The sequence below is a fragment of the Pieris brassicae genome, chromosome 8 (assembly GCF_905147105.1).
Source record: "Pieris brassicae chromosome 8, ilPieBrab1.1, whole genome shotgun sequence".
Taxonomy (NCBI): Eukaryota; Metazoa; Arthropoda; class Insecta; order Lepidoptera; family Pieridae; genus Pieris; species Pieris brassicae.
In genome coordinates this window covers 7,788,607-7,807,000 of record NC_059672.1, presented here as the reverse complement: position 1 = coordinate 7,807,000, position 18,394 = coordinate 7,788,607, and the positions used below count along the sequence as shown (strand labels likewise).

At 33.1% G+C, this 18,394-nt stretch overlaps 1 protein-coding gene across 1 annotated transcript in view; it reads left to right on the top strand.

The window, feature by feature from the left end:
• Window positions 1-274: 274 nt before the first annotated feature.
• LOC123712858 (sialin) overlaps window positions 275-18,394 on the top strand; it is a 50,455-nt gene continuing 32,335 nt past the window's right edge. Inside the window, exons 1-3 of the mRNA XM_045666183.1 lie at window positions 275-431; window positions 5,431-5,486; window positions 16,923-17,086. Of these exons, the coding sequence (XP_045522139.1) occupies window positions 5,447-5,486; window positions 16,923-17,086 (204 nt within the window). The 5' untranslated portion in view covers window positions 275-431; window positions 5,431-5,446. The remainder of the gene's footprint in view (window positions 432-5,430; window positions 5,487-16,922; window positions 17,087-18,394) is intronic.

Here is an 18,394-nt window from a genome sequence, read left to right as displayed (position 1 = left end):
ATAAAAAATAATATGGTTGCTAAATCGCTTGCTAGACTCGTCGTAGCAGACTATCGAAATTGTTTATAATAAGCTTTTCGTTATAGTAATAAATATACATTTATTTATTCTTATTAATGCTTATGAATGAAACCATTATTAAACAGGAATGTACGTGTACAGACTACGGGCTACATTTCATTGGCCAGACATTGAAAAGTATTTTGAGAATGCGAATACAATTTTATAGAATCGTCGCGTGAGCCGTGAGGGCGCATTAGTCGGGTTTCTGCGCTTGTCGGAGACGGGTGCGCGCTTATTTCCATTCGCGTTTCGATTAGATACTTTAAGCTTGATATTTATTACTAAAAACTTTACTTAAGGTTTATTTTAAGTTGTAATTTAGTGTGTTTTTAAGTTTTGTGAATTTATTTAAGTGTTTTAAATTAACGGTGAGTAATTTAAGTATTCCTAACTTTCCCTGACTAAATATTTGACCGTAAAATGATCAATAAGTGTCTCTTGTCCATAATAAACTTTAATTGAAGAATTCTAGTATTTTAAGCAATTATTGTCTTAAAAATTACGTCTTAGTTATTTTTGTTATAATTTTGTACGAAGCAGTGAAAATCAATTGCGTGGCTCGTACCGTTTCTGGAATAGTGTTATGGAATTTAAGTTTTAAATCAAACTTTAGAATTAAATGCTTAAAGGCTAAAATTGTGTGTAATACCGAACAGCTGTCGAAAGCATCCAGCTATCAAAATGAGGGTGACTACGGCACATAAAAAAGATTTAGAACTTATTTGAACAGTGAATTAACACGACTCTTAGTCTTAAATTACAGTTTGTTGCAATCGAAACATATAATCGTATAAGATAAAAAAACGTGAACATGTGGAAAAAAATTGTATAAGAACATAATTCGCTAATTATATTAGTAAATATATTTTGTTTTTTATGCAATTAAACATCTGGAAGGATTTGTGCACACATTCCTTGTCAGCAAAAATCTTTTAATTTGTTCAACAAAATGTTACGTTCATATTATTTCTTGGATCAAGGTGGATAACATGGCGAGTTCTACGGAAGTACCACGGTTGCTTATCTTTGATTTTCAATAGAACATTATAATTATCACAAAAATGCCCAGTCACTAACTGATGTCGGTCGTTACCGGCTTGCGCTGACGCATAAATTAGATTCTGTTTTACGTGTTTGTAATAATAATGTGATTGATTTATCGCCGTAATATAAACTTAACTAAGTGTAGTAAAAAGGAATTCTAACAGGGAAAGTAACTCGTTATATGGGCAGTTAAATACTAAATCAATATTTAATAGTGGCTATAAACTTTGTTCTCCGATACATAACTTATGTTTGTTTAAATAAAAGCTATATATTTAAAAAATAACCAAAATATAATACTAATGTGTGGCAATTAATTTAAACGTACGTACAGCCTTAGATACATAAATCTGTACAATATAGATACAATTTTGTAGCAAAACATATATACAGTATGTATGAATTTGAGACCCAAACGGTGAACGTGCCATGCACTGGCCTGTCCTGGCTTTTTTATTCTTGTTACGTCGTTGGGGGCTTGTCACTGGGCGAATCCTTAAAATCCGGGCACCTTATCCGCATTAGTGTCAACTTTGAAATGTTTTCCATGGCAAGTACCCTTTATAGATCGATTGATGACGATAACAATGACCTTGGTGTACGAAAATAGCGTTTTTCGCAACGAATTACACTGTTTTTTTGTCATTTTGCGTGTTTATTTCATTAATACCGTCAAGCTAACACAAAAATTCATACGGTTGAATTTTAACATTTAGGATTCTCTGTGTTCTCCAAGAAATACAAAAGTAAAGGTTGAATATTATTTAAAACAATAACTGGACAAATAAGCAAATAAAGATTTCAGACGATACCTTTGTTTAAAATATTTTTTTAATGAGATATTTGTACTTTCGTATTAACTGATTTGAAATTGGTCTAAAATTATCGTGATGCATGTGCACTTCTATATAATAAAAGGACATATGAATCGTTTTTTTTTATATTGTCCTGTTCGCTGTTTATACATGCTTTAATTGTTTTGCTTTGTCCCTTTGGCTTTGTCTATGTGTATGTCTTATCTATTTTTGTACTTCTTGTGTTTGCCTTATGTAATTTTTTTACATTGGTTTCCTGAAAAAGATCGCTTGAAACCGATAAGCCCAGTTGCTCTCCCTGTTTTATTATGTAAACTGTAATATATCTGTGTATATAAGTGTTAATAAATAAATATGTATATGTATTCTTAGGTACTTAGTAAGCACTAGGTATTAGTAAAGTTCTCACATTTACAAACAAATATTAAATCTAAAAAAAAAACAAAAATATAATCTTAACCTAAAACAAATATTTGTCAAGTTATGTTCTGTTCTTCTACTTCAAAGGAGGTTTTACTCCAAATAAATTTTAAATTGTATTCGACGCGCTCCAATTTAAGCATAGATAATATCAAACTTCTTTAGGCGTTAAAATCCGTAACCTCAATCCAAGATTTACACATGAGTGAGTAATTAGAATTATTTGTTTGTAAGGGGCCGTTATGGCGGACTGACAGTCCCGACAAGACAACGGTACGCTAACCAGTTTGCAGTTTTACATGTTGCCTTTGGCGCCGCTGTATTGAATAGCGTAAATGTGTACGGGAAGTTTTACTTTCTATGCAATTAACACTTGTCTATGGAAAACATTGCGAAGAAATCCGCAATGTCTTCTATTACTTTACTATCTTGCTTCTTTTTTGAGTGGCTTTCATTTTGTATTCTAACAATTTGAGTGTCCATGATATCACTTAATATCAGATGTGGCTCCTGCCCGTTTGCCGCCTGTTATAAAAAAAATATTGAGCGTAGGCACAAAGGCTGATCACCTATATATATATATATATATATATATATAAATAACCAATAAAACAGATATCTAAAGCCCCGGTGGGTTATTAATATTGAATAAAGAGAAAATTGTCTATGGTCAGGTTATGTGGACTTAACGTACCAACATAGAAATATTTTCGAAGTCAAAAATCATTTATTCATATAGGTAACACAATGTACACTTATGAATGTCAAAAAATCAATATACATTAAGTACTTAAAATTTTACATTTACTGCCAGTTCTCAAACCAAGGGCGTAGAACTGCAGAGGCACTGGCAATACTCTTTTTAATTGCCAAGTTTTTTGTTTTTGAAGAAAGCAGCAACTTTGTTTTTAAATGTAGTTTATAATTTAAAAGTCAAATTTGCGTGCGTCAGTTGCGAATAATTTGAATAGTTTATGTAATTTAATGACCAATGTACTAATTTATAATTAGTATTGTTAAGTTTGTCAAAGCACGGCTCCGCCTTTGAACAACTCTAAGTTTTATCGTTCTTTACGACTTGTATGTATGTAATACCTAAAAAGACCAGACGTCCTGTTTTATTTTAAAAGGCTCTACCGAAACACATACAAACACTCACAGAAAACACTTGACATACAAAAACAATATACATGCCAAAAAATACAAATGTGCAATTGAACATTTTAATATATTTCTACTATGCAATGGTCACTATTGGTCACAGATCAACAGTGGCTGCAGCATCTTACGCCTGAAGACATGGAGACTATCATTAAATGGATCTGCTTCGCGTGTACTCAGAGCATCGTTCAATGCAGATACAGATCTAGAGTTTTGAACGGGACTGTTTCTTTTTCCAATTACAAGTCCCGGCGTCCCCGAAATGAACCGTGGGACGCAAAATCGACGTTCCAGTCCCGTTTCCAGAAACCGCGCGAAAATTTGGTCAGCAGAATGTAATAGAAAGTGCCATGAGTTTCATACTTATTTGAAATCGTCACCAGCTATATTAAAACAAATTTGTTCTTCTGTTCAACTAACTTTACATTTTGGGTACATATTTATCGTAACTTTTTCTAAATTAATAACTTTAAAAAAGTGTTTTTTTTTAATTCATATTATTCGACCTAAATCAAGTCCCGTTTTGAGTCAAATAAGAAATGGTCACTTTAGTAATATCCAATTATATCCAAGTAATATCAAGGAGGCGCACGGCGCAAACATTAAAAAAAACTGATAATATTGCATGCACTACGTAAATGATATTATCGGTCCCAGTGAATTACATTAGTTTAAGTTTTTTTATTCTATACATTAACTAAAAATACTAATAAAATAAATAAACTGTGTTTCCTGGTACAACCGGTCAGTCTAAACTTGATATTATAATTATACTTGAGCTGTAGGTATTGATTTATTAAAAAAAAACAGTATTTACAAAATTATCCTACATACATAGTAATAATAATAATTAAAAATTGATAAACAGAAAATTAAACGCATTTAAAAAGTTTGATCCCTGTAACATCTTTAATGATAGCATAATTTCCTCGCCAACTGAAATCTTTAATTAGCACTTGAATCCCACGACCCAAGAGTCTACTCCAAAAACAAAATCAAAGTTGGAGGAAAGACCGCCTGCTCAGCGGAAAAATTAATATTTTTTATAAGCTTAGTTTATAGTAAATTAAAACAAATAAAGTTACCCTTAATTAATTATCTTTATTTAATTAAACATACACTCATACATAAAGTTGGCCCACATCGCCTTCGTATTTATTAAAACTACCGCCATCTTTGTACTGTTCCACAAAATTTACGGTATCGTCAAATTGATAGCTAGATTGGTATACTCAAATACTCGGTACGATGTATCGTGTTCACGTTTACTTCACGGAGCTTCGTTTATTGGACAGGACTCAGAATACTATATTAGAAACTAATATACAAGTAGTACAGACACACTATATCTATAATAGATTAAGTAATCTGCCAAATATCTACCCGTCTACAATCTTAACATTTACATATTTCACTCACTCATTCACCCACACACTTACATATTGACTAACATGCACCCTCGCACTCTTGCACTCAGGTGTGTAGAAAACATTTGATAAAACAAAAAATTTGAAAAAGGAATGCTATTTTTTTGTTGTTGGAATTAACCTACTATTAAGTTTGTTATGGAAGAGCTGGGAACCCTGACACAAAGTAAAATACTTAAATGGGTTCCCAAATCTTACACATTACAATGAAATGTTGTGAAATGAATAAACACATTATATATCTATTTTTTATTTTAGTAATCCTGGCTTCAAACGGCTTTTTGTAAATAAAACCTATATATAATAATCCAGTAGTTTTTCAGTTTATTTACATATATTTTTTCCAAATATAAGAATATATTCCATGTCGCTTTGTTACACGAAATAATTAAAATAACAGTCATAATTTGATATTGTCTTACTAATTATCATGTTGGCAATTAAGGTGACCAAGTTTTTTGCACCTGGCAACAATTTGACGTTCACTTGTTTTGTTACAGACTCATTCCATACAACATGGCTAAAACAGAGAAGTCATTTACGAGGAATTTTACAGGTAAGCGTTATTATTCTATTGTCTAATTTATAGATTGGTCGTGTTTTTAGTATAGTTTGTGTTGTGGTTGGACTCAACGAATGACAATGGAGTAACCTTAATCTATACAGTAAAACAAATTATTACTAATCCTGCAGTTAATATAAATTTGCAACCAAAAATGGTGGGATACAGATTCCTAGGTCTAGACGATCTCTAACTTTAAAAAAAGGCATACTCCCTAAAAGGCTGGTTACAATTAATACTATCCATGGGCTGCGATGGAAGCCTTGTATGTGTTCCTTTTACATCAAAAATATATATCCACAATTAAAATATAAAACTAAATCACCGTGCTATTGTTATTGATAATTGCTTTAAATAAATCTTTCCAACGCACAGATTTCTAAACATATTTCATTATATTACGCCTCATTATTTCATTATAGAAATGTCAAAATTTCCAACTCTTGCTCAATAAGCTGAAATACAATACGTGTTTTATATCAGTTTGAAAACAGTTAAAATAGTTTAAGAAATTACAAAAAGAAACTAACGTGTTTAACGTCATATATGTGAATTAAATAGTTCAGCAAGGTTGCAAACAATCCCGCCTTATCCTCATTTAATTCTAACCATGACTTGAAGTCACGCGTTTTAAGATCTCGTGACTTCCGTTCTATAGGGTTTGCCATAATCGTCATAATAAGGGCCTTATTTGCAGCAATTATTTTCCATTCACTGTCGTTTCATATTAAGATACGTTAGTACAATCTACCACAGACTAAAGACGCCTACATCACAATTTAATAGTCTGTGCGGACCTTTTTCGTTATGACGACACTGTTATGTCATTATAGTTCGACAGTAATCATCTTGATACTTAATATGAAACCATTTAAAGGATTAGGAAATATATCGCGTGTTAAGTTCGATGGCGGTTGTTGCTGTGAAATATATGTTAAATGAAACTCTTTGTTTGAAGCTGAGTGTCAACTGACTTTAATCGTTTAACTGACATAAAATTAGGGGTCGGGACGCTGGATTAACAAAAGACTAACTGGACTTATTTAGGGTTTTTAAATCTAAGTCATCAATACAAGTGAAAGTCATTGGTTTATTGGACATTATCGGAAGTAAGAATTTTCTGTTACAATTTATGAGTGTGGGAAAAAGTAAAGGACTCATTTTGGCGTCAAGTGTGATATAATTTAGTTTGCGCTTCTAATTATTAACTATATATATATATATATATATAACTTAAATAAATGATAGGTTACATAACTCGCGTAAATAAGAACTATATTCACACAACTGTAGACTTTAGTGTTGTCAGCCTTAAAGTGCGGTTGGAAGGCCGTAGTTCGAATATCCAACCAAGTATTGTTTCCCTGTTATCTTAAATTATTCTAGACTCTTATTTTTTAATTATTCCATTTTATAAAATAGGAGAATAATTAAAGAGTTTTTGACTTCTAGCCAAAATCAAAGGCAACCATTGTTTATAGTGTCGACGACCTTTAAAAGAGTGGTTGCAAGGGCCCTGAGTCATATTGATTCGCGAATATCTCGCGATGACGTAAATTTTTGAGTAAAACAACGATGTAGGGTTAATTTAACTAGCAAAGTTATGAAAATGCAATGGACTTAGTCATAGTCCCAAAGGACTATATCACAATAAACTTGATAGAATATATTGACGATGGCAACACAGATCGGCGCGCCCACTGCATGTGTGACGTCACATCTGGCACGCGGCCATTTTGAAAATAAACGCAACTATCATGCGTCTGTAATAGTTTCCGCTGTTTGTTAGATTATATTTTTGGTTTTACGTGACTTTGGGCTAGGTCTTGTATTATGGCGGGGTTTTATAACTTAGTAGGGACATTTTGATTCAATGGCTGCCTTACATTTTCTTTTAATATATATTTATATAGAATACTATAATTATGTGACAGTAATTGGATTAATTTTATTGAAAATTTATAATTTATTATGAACATATATTAAAGATCCTAATAGTATACTCATAACATGGAATAAGTAAAAAATAAAATAATGTATATAATTTAAAATAGTTAAGATTTAGAAGCAAGGCCTCGGTATGAAAATCATGACGAGACTTAGAACTAAGTGACACTCGTACGTTAGAAATTATTGGATCGTCATACTCAAACTTTATTCATATAGGTAACCAAGCACATTTATTAACTTCAACAGAAATTATGTTAAATTTAGACTTTCTACCAGTTCGCAAGCCAAGGGCGTAGAGCGGGCAAGAAAAACTGGCAGGAAACTCTTCTCCACTCTTTTAATCGCTAAGTTTTAAGTCATACAAATTGTACATTTATATAATTTTTATAACCCTTTATTGATTAATTTATGTATAATAAGAGTTTTGAATTTAATAATTCTAAAATATTATCACCGAATAGATTCGAAATTAGATTTTCGCTTGGGAGTTTGTTAAAACCTATACAAATTATATGGAATATAAGAAGTGGGTTTTCTTTTGGAGTTGGTCGTACGCTTAGAAAAGCGCCAAGGAGTATATCATGGAGGAGTTCGATCATCTCATCTGGTATTCAAAGTATGCGCTAACAGTTGAGTCTGATACCCTTGAACTATGCCAGCCACAAACAGCAATTTTGTTTATGGCTAGTAATGTTTGTAATGTTTGTAAACAAAATATTGCCTTTGGCCAAATTATTCGTGCCAAGGTTGACGTGTCGTTACTTCCGAACATACCTTTACATAGTAGATTTACGACGTCACTAACAAAAACAAAGATTGTGATTGTCACTAATTTGATAGAATTTAATATTTTTTAATATTTTGTATAGTGTATATTGAATGTTATAGATAAAGTCAGTCAAAAATCATTTATTCATATAGGTAACTCAATGTACACTTATGAACGTCAGTAATTAAATACATATCAAATTCTTCTAATTTATAATTACTACCAGTTCTCGAATCAAGGGCGTAGAACGGAAGAGAAGAACTGGCAATAAACTCTGCGACACTATTTTTAATTGCCAAGTTTTTGGTTTTACACAATGTTTGTAAGGAGCTGCACCATGTTCCACATGACTCCTTAAGTAATTAATAGTTAATTAATAATAACAAAATAAATTAAAAACCAAGATTAGTCCTCTATCAGCAGGGAGCATGGTAAGATAGGAGCACGTACTTACATTCTCGTGGGAACTACACGCAAATACGTAGTCAAAAATAACTAATATCGCCGCATACACGAATTCAAGTCCGACCCGTCACCACAAGTAGCACGCGTTCGAGTATGACGCATGGCCAGCCATCTGCCTTAACAGTGCAATCATACTGATTTAGTTTTTATGAATAATATAAATACAAAAAATGTTGCTATAAAGAATATATTGGGTCAATGTCAACTGGGGCATAAAGATGACATTTTTATATTTGCGATTGGAAACAACTCGGACATTGACATTCGAATATTGGTCAATTTTTATTTAAATGACAGCTGTCAAGTTGAGAATGCAGGCTATATTTTTTATATGTTTACGACCTAATAGATGTTCTAGATTAGCTATGAGCTTATATTTCCACTTATCGGATATTTTTTTTTATTTACAAAAGTTAGCCAACACTCGGCACACTGAAACAAAGAAAAATAAAATACAAGATGTAATGTGCCACTTATAGGCATACAAATAATCAGTAACAGAAAAAACAACATAAATACTAAGGGAATATTGAATTCCAGTCCTAGCTCGTTTATCATATTGCTCAATGTGGATATTGGTGTTTTGACTACAACGCTTTCTTCGGAATGGAGATTTTTTTCTATAAAACAGGAGGCAAACAAACAGGAGGCTCACCACATGTCATTTAGTACCGCCGCTCATGGACATCCACAATGCCACTCGCGAGTGCGTTGCCGGCCTTTAAGAATTGGTACGCTCGATTTTGGAAGAGCCTTATGTTGAGTGGACAAATAGGATAATGGGATGCCTGTATCTTTAAATTTAGTTAAAAATAAATCTATACTTAGAATACTATAGAAATTGTTCAGTTCAGGTTTTTATTGATTTTTTCTTTCGTAAATGTTTGAACCTTTTGTATAAATTATATGTTAAGTTAGATGTATAAATAAATAAGTTAAATTGTCATCCAATATTTACACAATAACGAGGAAATAATTTGCTCAATGGCCAGCAAATTGACTATAAATGTAATTCAAACCGGAAATCAGCTGTAAATCTAAGTACAATATACAAATCCTTGTGCTCCCACGCTCATAGTGAAAGTGTAGAAATCGTTATACTTGAGTCTGTATCTTTGAAGGGAAACTCTCAAAATATACACGTTTAAACATACTTCGTAGATTCGGGCAATATAAATTGAATTGTTTTACACACGTTAAACTCACACCTTTACACATTCACACAACCACAACCACTCATACTTTAGTTTTATTTTGTATATCAAACCGCGATGGAAAGCGACTTATTGCCACAGGAGTTTTACAGTCCTATTATAATCACCAGCCTATCACGAAGGTGATCAATATCTTCAGCATGTAAACCCGTAAAATGCTATTGTCGCAATAAAGTCTGCAGTTTTGAAGCCTTGAACCTATTTGTAATATAATTGAGGGCGTTTGCCCCCAGTTATATAATATAATAAATATTTATTTTACAAATAAAATAAGGCTACTAAAATAATAAGATTGCCAACCCTAATGCCCCCTTCACGGCAGTGGTCACTAGAATACCCGGAATAAGCGTTGTATTGAGTAACAGATTAACGGTGTATGCTCTGTTTGACCGTACCGTCTGTACGGAACAAAACGTGGATTTGAGAGGTCGTTGCATTTGTTAGTATATTACTACAGTAATCTTAATTCTGATTGCGTATTATAATAAAATAAATTACTTAAAAAAAATTATACTATATACGTAGTTACTAATATTATATACAAGAAGAAGTGTACTTTTAAGTAAATAGTGTGAATTGTACGAATTGTCTTTCGGTATTTTTAAAATAGCTTCTTCCTCTTCGATTGGTACTTCTAAATCTTCTTGTGTACTTTTTCTTATCTGGTATAAAAAAAATTAAACCGGTGTTGGTAGTAGAAGGGTGCAAAATTAAGGGTTTAATATGAACCCCTTAGTATGAGTGTATAAAGTTTACGACGCACTCTCGAAACTCTACTTTCTTGTAACAAAGTGTTTCATGAAAATTTGTTTAACTGTTTCGGAGTGTTTCGATGTTACGTATTCTATAGATCTCTGATGAAATATAGTAATAGTACTTCTGGATAAATACTCCACGGATTATTTACGACAAAGGCCAGTGTAAGGCCAAGATCTCATTTCTAAGAACTGAATGTTTCCGGTTACGACTCAAAATTACAAGAACGTGTGTTATGTGAATTATTTCAAGATTATCAGTAATATTCCATATTACTTGTTTTTATTAGTTTTGACGTTTATTAATCCAATACAAAGCTTAATACTGTAGACATATATTTACTGAGGTACCTAACTAATATGTATGATTTCGCTACTTAACCGTTCCCTTCTGACCCAGAACTGGATTGCGATAGGTTTGCGAAGATTTGAGAAAAGAATATAAATCGCTTTTAGTAATGAATAAAGTTATAATATTTGTTAATATTTGACGGTATATCGGAAATTAGACGGAGATTACCGTCTAATTTCCGTACTTGACCGTTTCATCAGTTCTGCACCAGAACTGAATATATTTGCGACAGGTTTGGGAAGACTGAGAATGTAAGGAGTTGTTGTTGTTTTGTAATTTGTGTTAGTAGTTGAAGGTATTATATTATATATACATTTTATACCTAAATATATAAATTGAACCTATTTTGAAGAAAGTGTATAATAGTCATTATGTAGATAATCTAACTCTTTAAATTTAGAGTCACATCACACAAAATACTAAAAACAGTATCTCATTATAACCGATTAATTTTAACAATTCATGGTACCCGTATTTTAGCATTATTCTTCCAATACATCTCTATGAGCCGTCATCGCTTAAGAATTGTACGATTTAAATACTAACATGAATTTAGTTTTAGACTAGAAAATCTTAAAAATATATGTGTGTGGGTAGTTGTCGCGACGCCAAATGTTAATGAAAAATTGACCTCGAAATAAAATGTTTGCAAGTAAGACAAGGACAAGTATATATTTTGAAAAGTGAAAATGCAAATGTTATTTATAACTATTTACAGTCAGATTTTTTTGTTATAGTTTATTAATATTTAGAATAGGTAGTTGTTTTAAGTCGGAGCCTGGTATATAGAACCGGTGACTCCAGAGCTGGTGCTTTCCTGATTCGACGAATAAGTATCGCAAGAGGAAACGCCAGCATTAAACGCCGCAGGGGCCAACCATATAAAATCTGTTTTTTGATTTTCTTTTTGATTGTGTGATTATTTTGCAAACACACACATGCACATTTACGGACTAACAAGTCAGCAAATGTGTCTAAAACTAAAAGTCGTATCAAGAGAGTATCCGGACTGGATGGGAACGAACTATACGCATTAAATCTCAACATGTATGGCGCGCAAGCCTGAACCAGCACTTAAATTGCTGAAGTACACCCAAGAAATGATAACCAAGTTTCATTACTAACAATTCAAATTCCGCTATACGTATTTAGGAATTTGTCAAGACATTCTATTTAGAGCAGTGTTGTATCATTTGGTTTAGTGCGATTCTCACCCCTGGGGTCGTGAAGACATCGTGAGGAAACCGTCATTAGGTCCAAAAAGTGGGCAAGTGAAGCACAGAAGGTCGATGATGGCCTATTGAATATCAGATACATAACAGATACATTAATCTGAGACCCAGCCACCATATATTTTATTTAGATATTATCTTCAAGTTATACATCGTCACCGCGTTATCGGTGACGTTGCTACGTAATAAATGATGTAACACTGTTTATTAAGTTTTAAATAACTGATAAAAATGCGGAAGATTTTTTTAAGGTTCAAGGATGTAAATATTTAATTAAATGTATACGGAAATACTTGAAACGTGACAACTTTAAGCGTTTTGGTATCTGGTTAGGAGTCACCTATTGCTTATAATATATCAACAAGTGCTTGCGAATAATGTACTTCATGGCACGTTGTTACGAGTCTTTCTTTGTTCTTTTCAAAGTCTTTAAATTTTAGAACAAATTAAATTTCTCCCACCACGCCAAAAGCTTCCTCATTTATTTCGTTGCCGGACTGTGATGCAGTGTTGGCCTTGTGGCTTCAGCTTGCGACTCTCATCCCTGAGGTCGTAGGTTCCAGCTGTGCACCAATAGTCTTTCTTTCTATGCTCATTTAACATTAGCTCAAACTGTGAAGGAAAACATCGTGAGGATACCAACGTGTCGTAGACCCAAAAAGCCGACGGTGTGTCAGGTACTGGAGTCTGATCACCTACTTGATCAAGAAACAGATTGAACAAACAACAAACACATTGCCAGAAGGCTTGCAAGTGCGTTGCTGGTGTTTCAAGACTTGGTAAGCTCTTTTCTTGAAGGACCCTAAGTCGAATTGGTTCGGAAATACTTTAGTGGGCAGCTAGGTTCACATTGTGGTGTTAAAAACTCTCAGTTGTGGGACGATGGACGTCGAGGCGATACGGGTGGTGTTTCGTATTCTGCCTCGACGTCCGATGATTCTAGTTTAACTTAATTTATTACTGTTAAACTCGATTGGGTGGGATGAGCATACATTTTGCTAAAGGTCTCAACAGATGACATTGCATCAGTCATACATATCTTTTTGGCTGAAATCAATTTTGTATATCTTCAATATACGATACAATCAAAAACGGCCGCGTGACATAGGCGTAGCTGTCATATTTGGGTGTAACATAATTTGGACGTCCCCGTCGCCTACCCGTTGGTCTGAACAAATTAAGATATTCAGGGGTCTCAACATCCCTAATGCCCTGAGACAAGCTGACGATAGAGTGGTGTGGAGCACGACGTATAGGTTAGGGTTTAGGCACGACCTTCAGTAAGCCTACGAAGAAAAGACATATTTTGGACAATTTCAACGTTTCTATAGTATCAGTATATTTATTTATGATTGTAATTTTATTACAAATTATTCACACATATCAAAACGAATATTTAACCATTTTCACAGTTCTTATCGCATTTCCTTGTGATAACACTGAAATTTAACTGGACGTGTTGTGTCAACATATACTATATTTTTCTATTATCTTTATGGTGGTGTTATCTACTCCCTATGTATAGAAATGCTAGTGATGAAATATTATTGGAGAAATGGCTCTTTTTTAACTAAATTTGTAAATAAAATAAGGCCCACAAGCATCGGAGGGATAAAAAAAGTGTATGTACACGCGTTAGAAGTTACACTTCTTTGGCGTAACAAGATAAAAATATTATTCTACATTTGTAGAAAAAACGACACTAACAATAGAAAAAAGGTATTTAATACATTGAAAGTTTTATTATAACGCATTATTTAGTTAAATAAAGTTTATTTCAATATCACAAAAATAATATTTCTACATAATTAAAGAAATAGGTATTTATTATTTGAAAATCTTTACTATGCTAACTTCAGGATGTCGGTTTATTTCATCATCATACATTTTTAATAAAAGAGTTTGTAACATATACCGTAGATTTAGTACTATGAATGATATGGTAAACTTTAATAAATAAATAACTTATAATTCGTCATAAATCCTTCATTAGCTAGCGAAGTTTTGTTGCCAGGCAGGAGAAAATTCACACGACAGCGTTGTCCTTGACTAATACGAACTAAAATAGGTAAGACAGGAGTGAATAAAATCGTAAATTCTTCTGCAATGACTCAGATTTATCACCTTCAAGTCACAGTCGAAGATTTGTTTATTGAAACTATGTAAATTGGTAGAACCTTTTTTTCATAATATTTTTTTACATTTTTCACTCGGCATTGGTGTACCATGTAATAATGTTGGCGCATGATCTGTAGCCCCATAGAAACGAAAGAAAGAAGGAAGAATTGCGGTAAAAATTGTTGGCTTTAACCTTACCTAAACTTGAACTGAGAACTGAGACAATATCAGTTACATCATGCATAATAATATCAGTTTGTAATTTTTAAGGGGACCAAAGCTTCGCCTCTTAATATTATTTTGGGTACATACAAGTCGTAAAGAATGATAGGAAAAAGGTGGCCGTGAATTAAGTTCGATGTCGGTTCTTATATGGAGATGTTTAAATGAAACAACTGTCTTTATTGGTTAAAAACATGAGATTATATCTAACATAAAGTGTTCTAATCGGTGGTATTACAAAGCTAACAAAAACAAATTTTGCTCATCTAAGGGTAAAAAATCTAAGTAACACTTCAATATAAGCGAAGTTGACCTGGACGTTCGGAAACAAGACTATTGTATTACAATTTGTGAGGCTCCTTGTTGTGCATGTGTGCGACCATGGCTAACATTTGGTTTGAGCTTCTAATTATTCACTAATGTATGTAACAACTATTGTAAGTTAACAAAACTCGTGATTCGACATGTACCTAAAAAAATATATCTGATCTGCCAAACTTTGTTTTGCCAAAACGGGCGGTTTTAGAGGCGTGAAGGGTTTTTCTGATTTTAAGTGCGTAAACAAAGAAATAATACAAAAAATCAAAGCAGTTTCGTCTTATTTACAGACATTATTAATAAAAGAATATAAGAATTGAGTATGTTTATATAATAATAACTACTGTATAAACATTACCTGTCCATAGCGTAGACCTAATTTCCGTACGAACTTTTTTATTAGTGTCCTTTTTACTGTTTACATATGTTGTAATTAAATTCGGCTTGTCTATATGTTTTATGTATTTTTGCAATTCCTGTGCTTTTTTCATCTCACAGTGGTTGACTGGAAGAGATCACTCGAAAGCGATAAGGCCGCGAGTTACCCACCTTTTTATATAATTGTATTATATTTTTGTATAAAAAATATAACTTTTAATTACTTTAGACAAATTTGCACTCCACGTTTATATACGAAGTTAAGACTTTACCACCATATTTTTGTACCATGTCAATAAAAAAAAACATTTTCGCAGTTAAAAATAATAATATTAAAATTGATAACAAATCTAATAACAAAACGAGTATCGTAAAATCGATTTTATTTTTTGTTTACCATAAATCGGCAATTTAAAGAACACGTTTCGCAAATCGCCGTTATATGCCAGAAGATTATTTTGCGTAAAACGACCTTGGAGATGTTGTAATATTATAATTATGTTTGATTATATGACGCATTAACAGGTTATATATAGGTCATGTCAAGACAATCTACATATGTACATTAAGAGAACAGTTTCATACGGGAGTTAGTTGTCTCTGATATCAGTCATATTTCCTAAAGTGCTCTTGTTTCTAAATCATTTATACATCTGTCTACTGACACATCATCATCACATGACGACCTAGTGTAGTGGTTCCCAAACTTACCCCACCTTTAAGATCAGGGCCTCAGACTTGTGTATCTATTTCATGATCATTTGTTAATCTAATAGGCAAGTAGGTGATCAGCCTTCTGTGCCTAACGCCCTAGACTTTTCGGGTCTAAGGCAACATTTCCTCTTGATGATTCCCTTCACCGTTCGACCGATTGTTAAATGCGCTTATTGAAATCCATTGGCGCACTGGGAACCGAACCTACGACCTCAGTGATGAGAGTCGCATGCTGAAGCCACTAGGCCAACACTGCTCTTACTCCACCTTAGCCTACCTAAAATTCTTATATATATATATATATATATATTTAGAAAAATTGAATTTCAATTTATATGATAGGTTTTAGGAAGAAATCACTAGAAAATTGTTGAAATTATTTTAATTAAGATTTTTTTGAGAGAGATTTTAAATTAGATTCCAATTTGGTTAGCTTCAGTGTCAAGTCTCACGTAGTGTTATAGAGCTGATTTCGATTGCCCCCTTAACAATTAAACTGCCCCCCTGTGTGTGGTCCTTACATTGGGAAAAACTGATCTAGCCAGATCTAGAAACTTAATACTTATAAGTAATTTAAGTCTAGCCTAATTTACTCAAAAGGTTACATATAAGAAAGTGTCCAATAACATAACTTACAGTCTCTATTAAGAGGAAGACAGTCTTGCGTACAATTTTTTTACTGTAACTGACTCAAGAAATTTAATTTGTAAAGAAATATTTTTTATGTCTAATGGCCACTCTATCGTACGAATGGTCTAACTATTAACCAGCCAGTTTATTAAATGTAACAAGAATATCCTTCAGGCCGCTAGTTAAACGGCACTATTTAGTTAAAAGGCTAGGATGTTAATTGTACGGCTTATTAAGCTAAGTTAAAAGTTAAACAGGAACTTTATACAATAAAAAAAACTCTTCAGTTTTATAATTATATTTCTTCTTTCAGATTGCCTAACATGTGTCCAAGTATTGAACTTAATGGTGCTCCTCGGGTTCATGTTGAACTACGCACTGCGTGTGAATCTCACAATTGCCATAGTGGGAATGATATTCGACGAGAAGGATGCACAGGTGGTGGCCAATCTCACGGATTCATTTAACGTCACAGAGGTTGGTAGCGCATACTATTAAACCACAGATTATAAGAAAGAAGCGTCCCGCGAGTTCAAAGTTCAGAAATGTTGCATTTGTGTGGTGACAAGCTGGTATACTGGTTCTAGTATTATACAACATGACTTAAGGTCCTATAACCCCTACATGGGGCAAAGAGCGTCGATAGTAATTTTCCATCGCGTTCGGTCTTTAGCCTCTTTCACCTCGCTCCAAGTCTATATTTGCCTCATCTGCAACTGTACCCCGCCATCTGCTAGGGACGGCTTTTCAATCATGCGCCTACTTGGTTATTTAACTGGAATCTCTTCGGAGTATATGGCCTATCCATTTCCACTTGCGTTGCTTGATATGCTGGCGGGGGGCTACAGGTTATCCCAAAATTCTTTTGTATCTCCAGCATTTCAAATAATATTATTAAAACCACTTTCATTGTTGAATATGAATAAAATCTTTTTCAAAAAAAAAAACGGGCATTTACCTAAGCGGATACGATCTAAGCTCGATTCAGTTAAGTAAATTAAATATTTGTATACTTAGATTCGTGTGAATTAATATGCGTGAAGTGAATTCTGACAATGTTTTTATTAATATTTGATGAAATCTGTACGTCCCGAATTTAAGAAGTGTTGAGTTGGCAATAAAGACAAAGACTTTTTAACTTTTTTTACTTAAATAAAGTTACAAATGTAAAATCCTAATAACGAGCGTTTGAAGCCTTCTGGGCGCCACGGTGTTTTTAATAAAGTTTTGAGGAATATGTTCCCACTCTTCTACAATCTTTAGCTGGTGTTTTGTGGAGCAGTTTGCACTGATCTTACGTCTCTTAAGAACACCCAAGACATGCCTAGGTAGCCATCACTTACGGCGGTATATATCAGTTATCTGCTACATACTTGATGCAAAGTATATCAAATAGATTAATGTATAATTAGTATAGCAAGATTGTTATATGAAAGGTTGTATATTAAAGCTATATGTGTAAGAACTCTCAAATTAATTATTATTCTTAGAATTCTCTCGTTTCGTTAAGCATCGCCTCGCAAAACGATATTCCAAGAAAAGGCATTGACGCAGACCACCGTAGCTAATTTGCCTTTTTGCGGTTCATTTACCTGATATTCAAACTACAAAACATCTTCATCATGCAATATCCCACTTGTTAGTGGTCCTAGAATCTTATATCGCTTACAAAAATACCAAATGTGAACCTTATATATAAGCCGAGAATAATGCTTAAAGAAATATGGGTAGATTACCATATTTTATAGTTCTGGACCGTAGATCTGTAACTGTTTCATGATCATT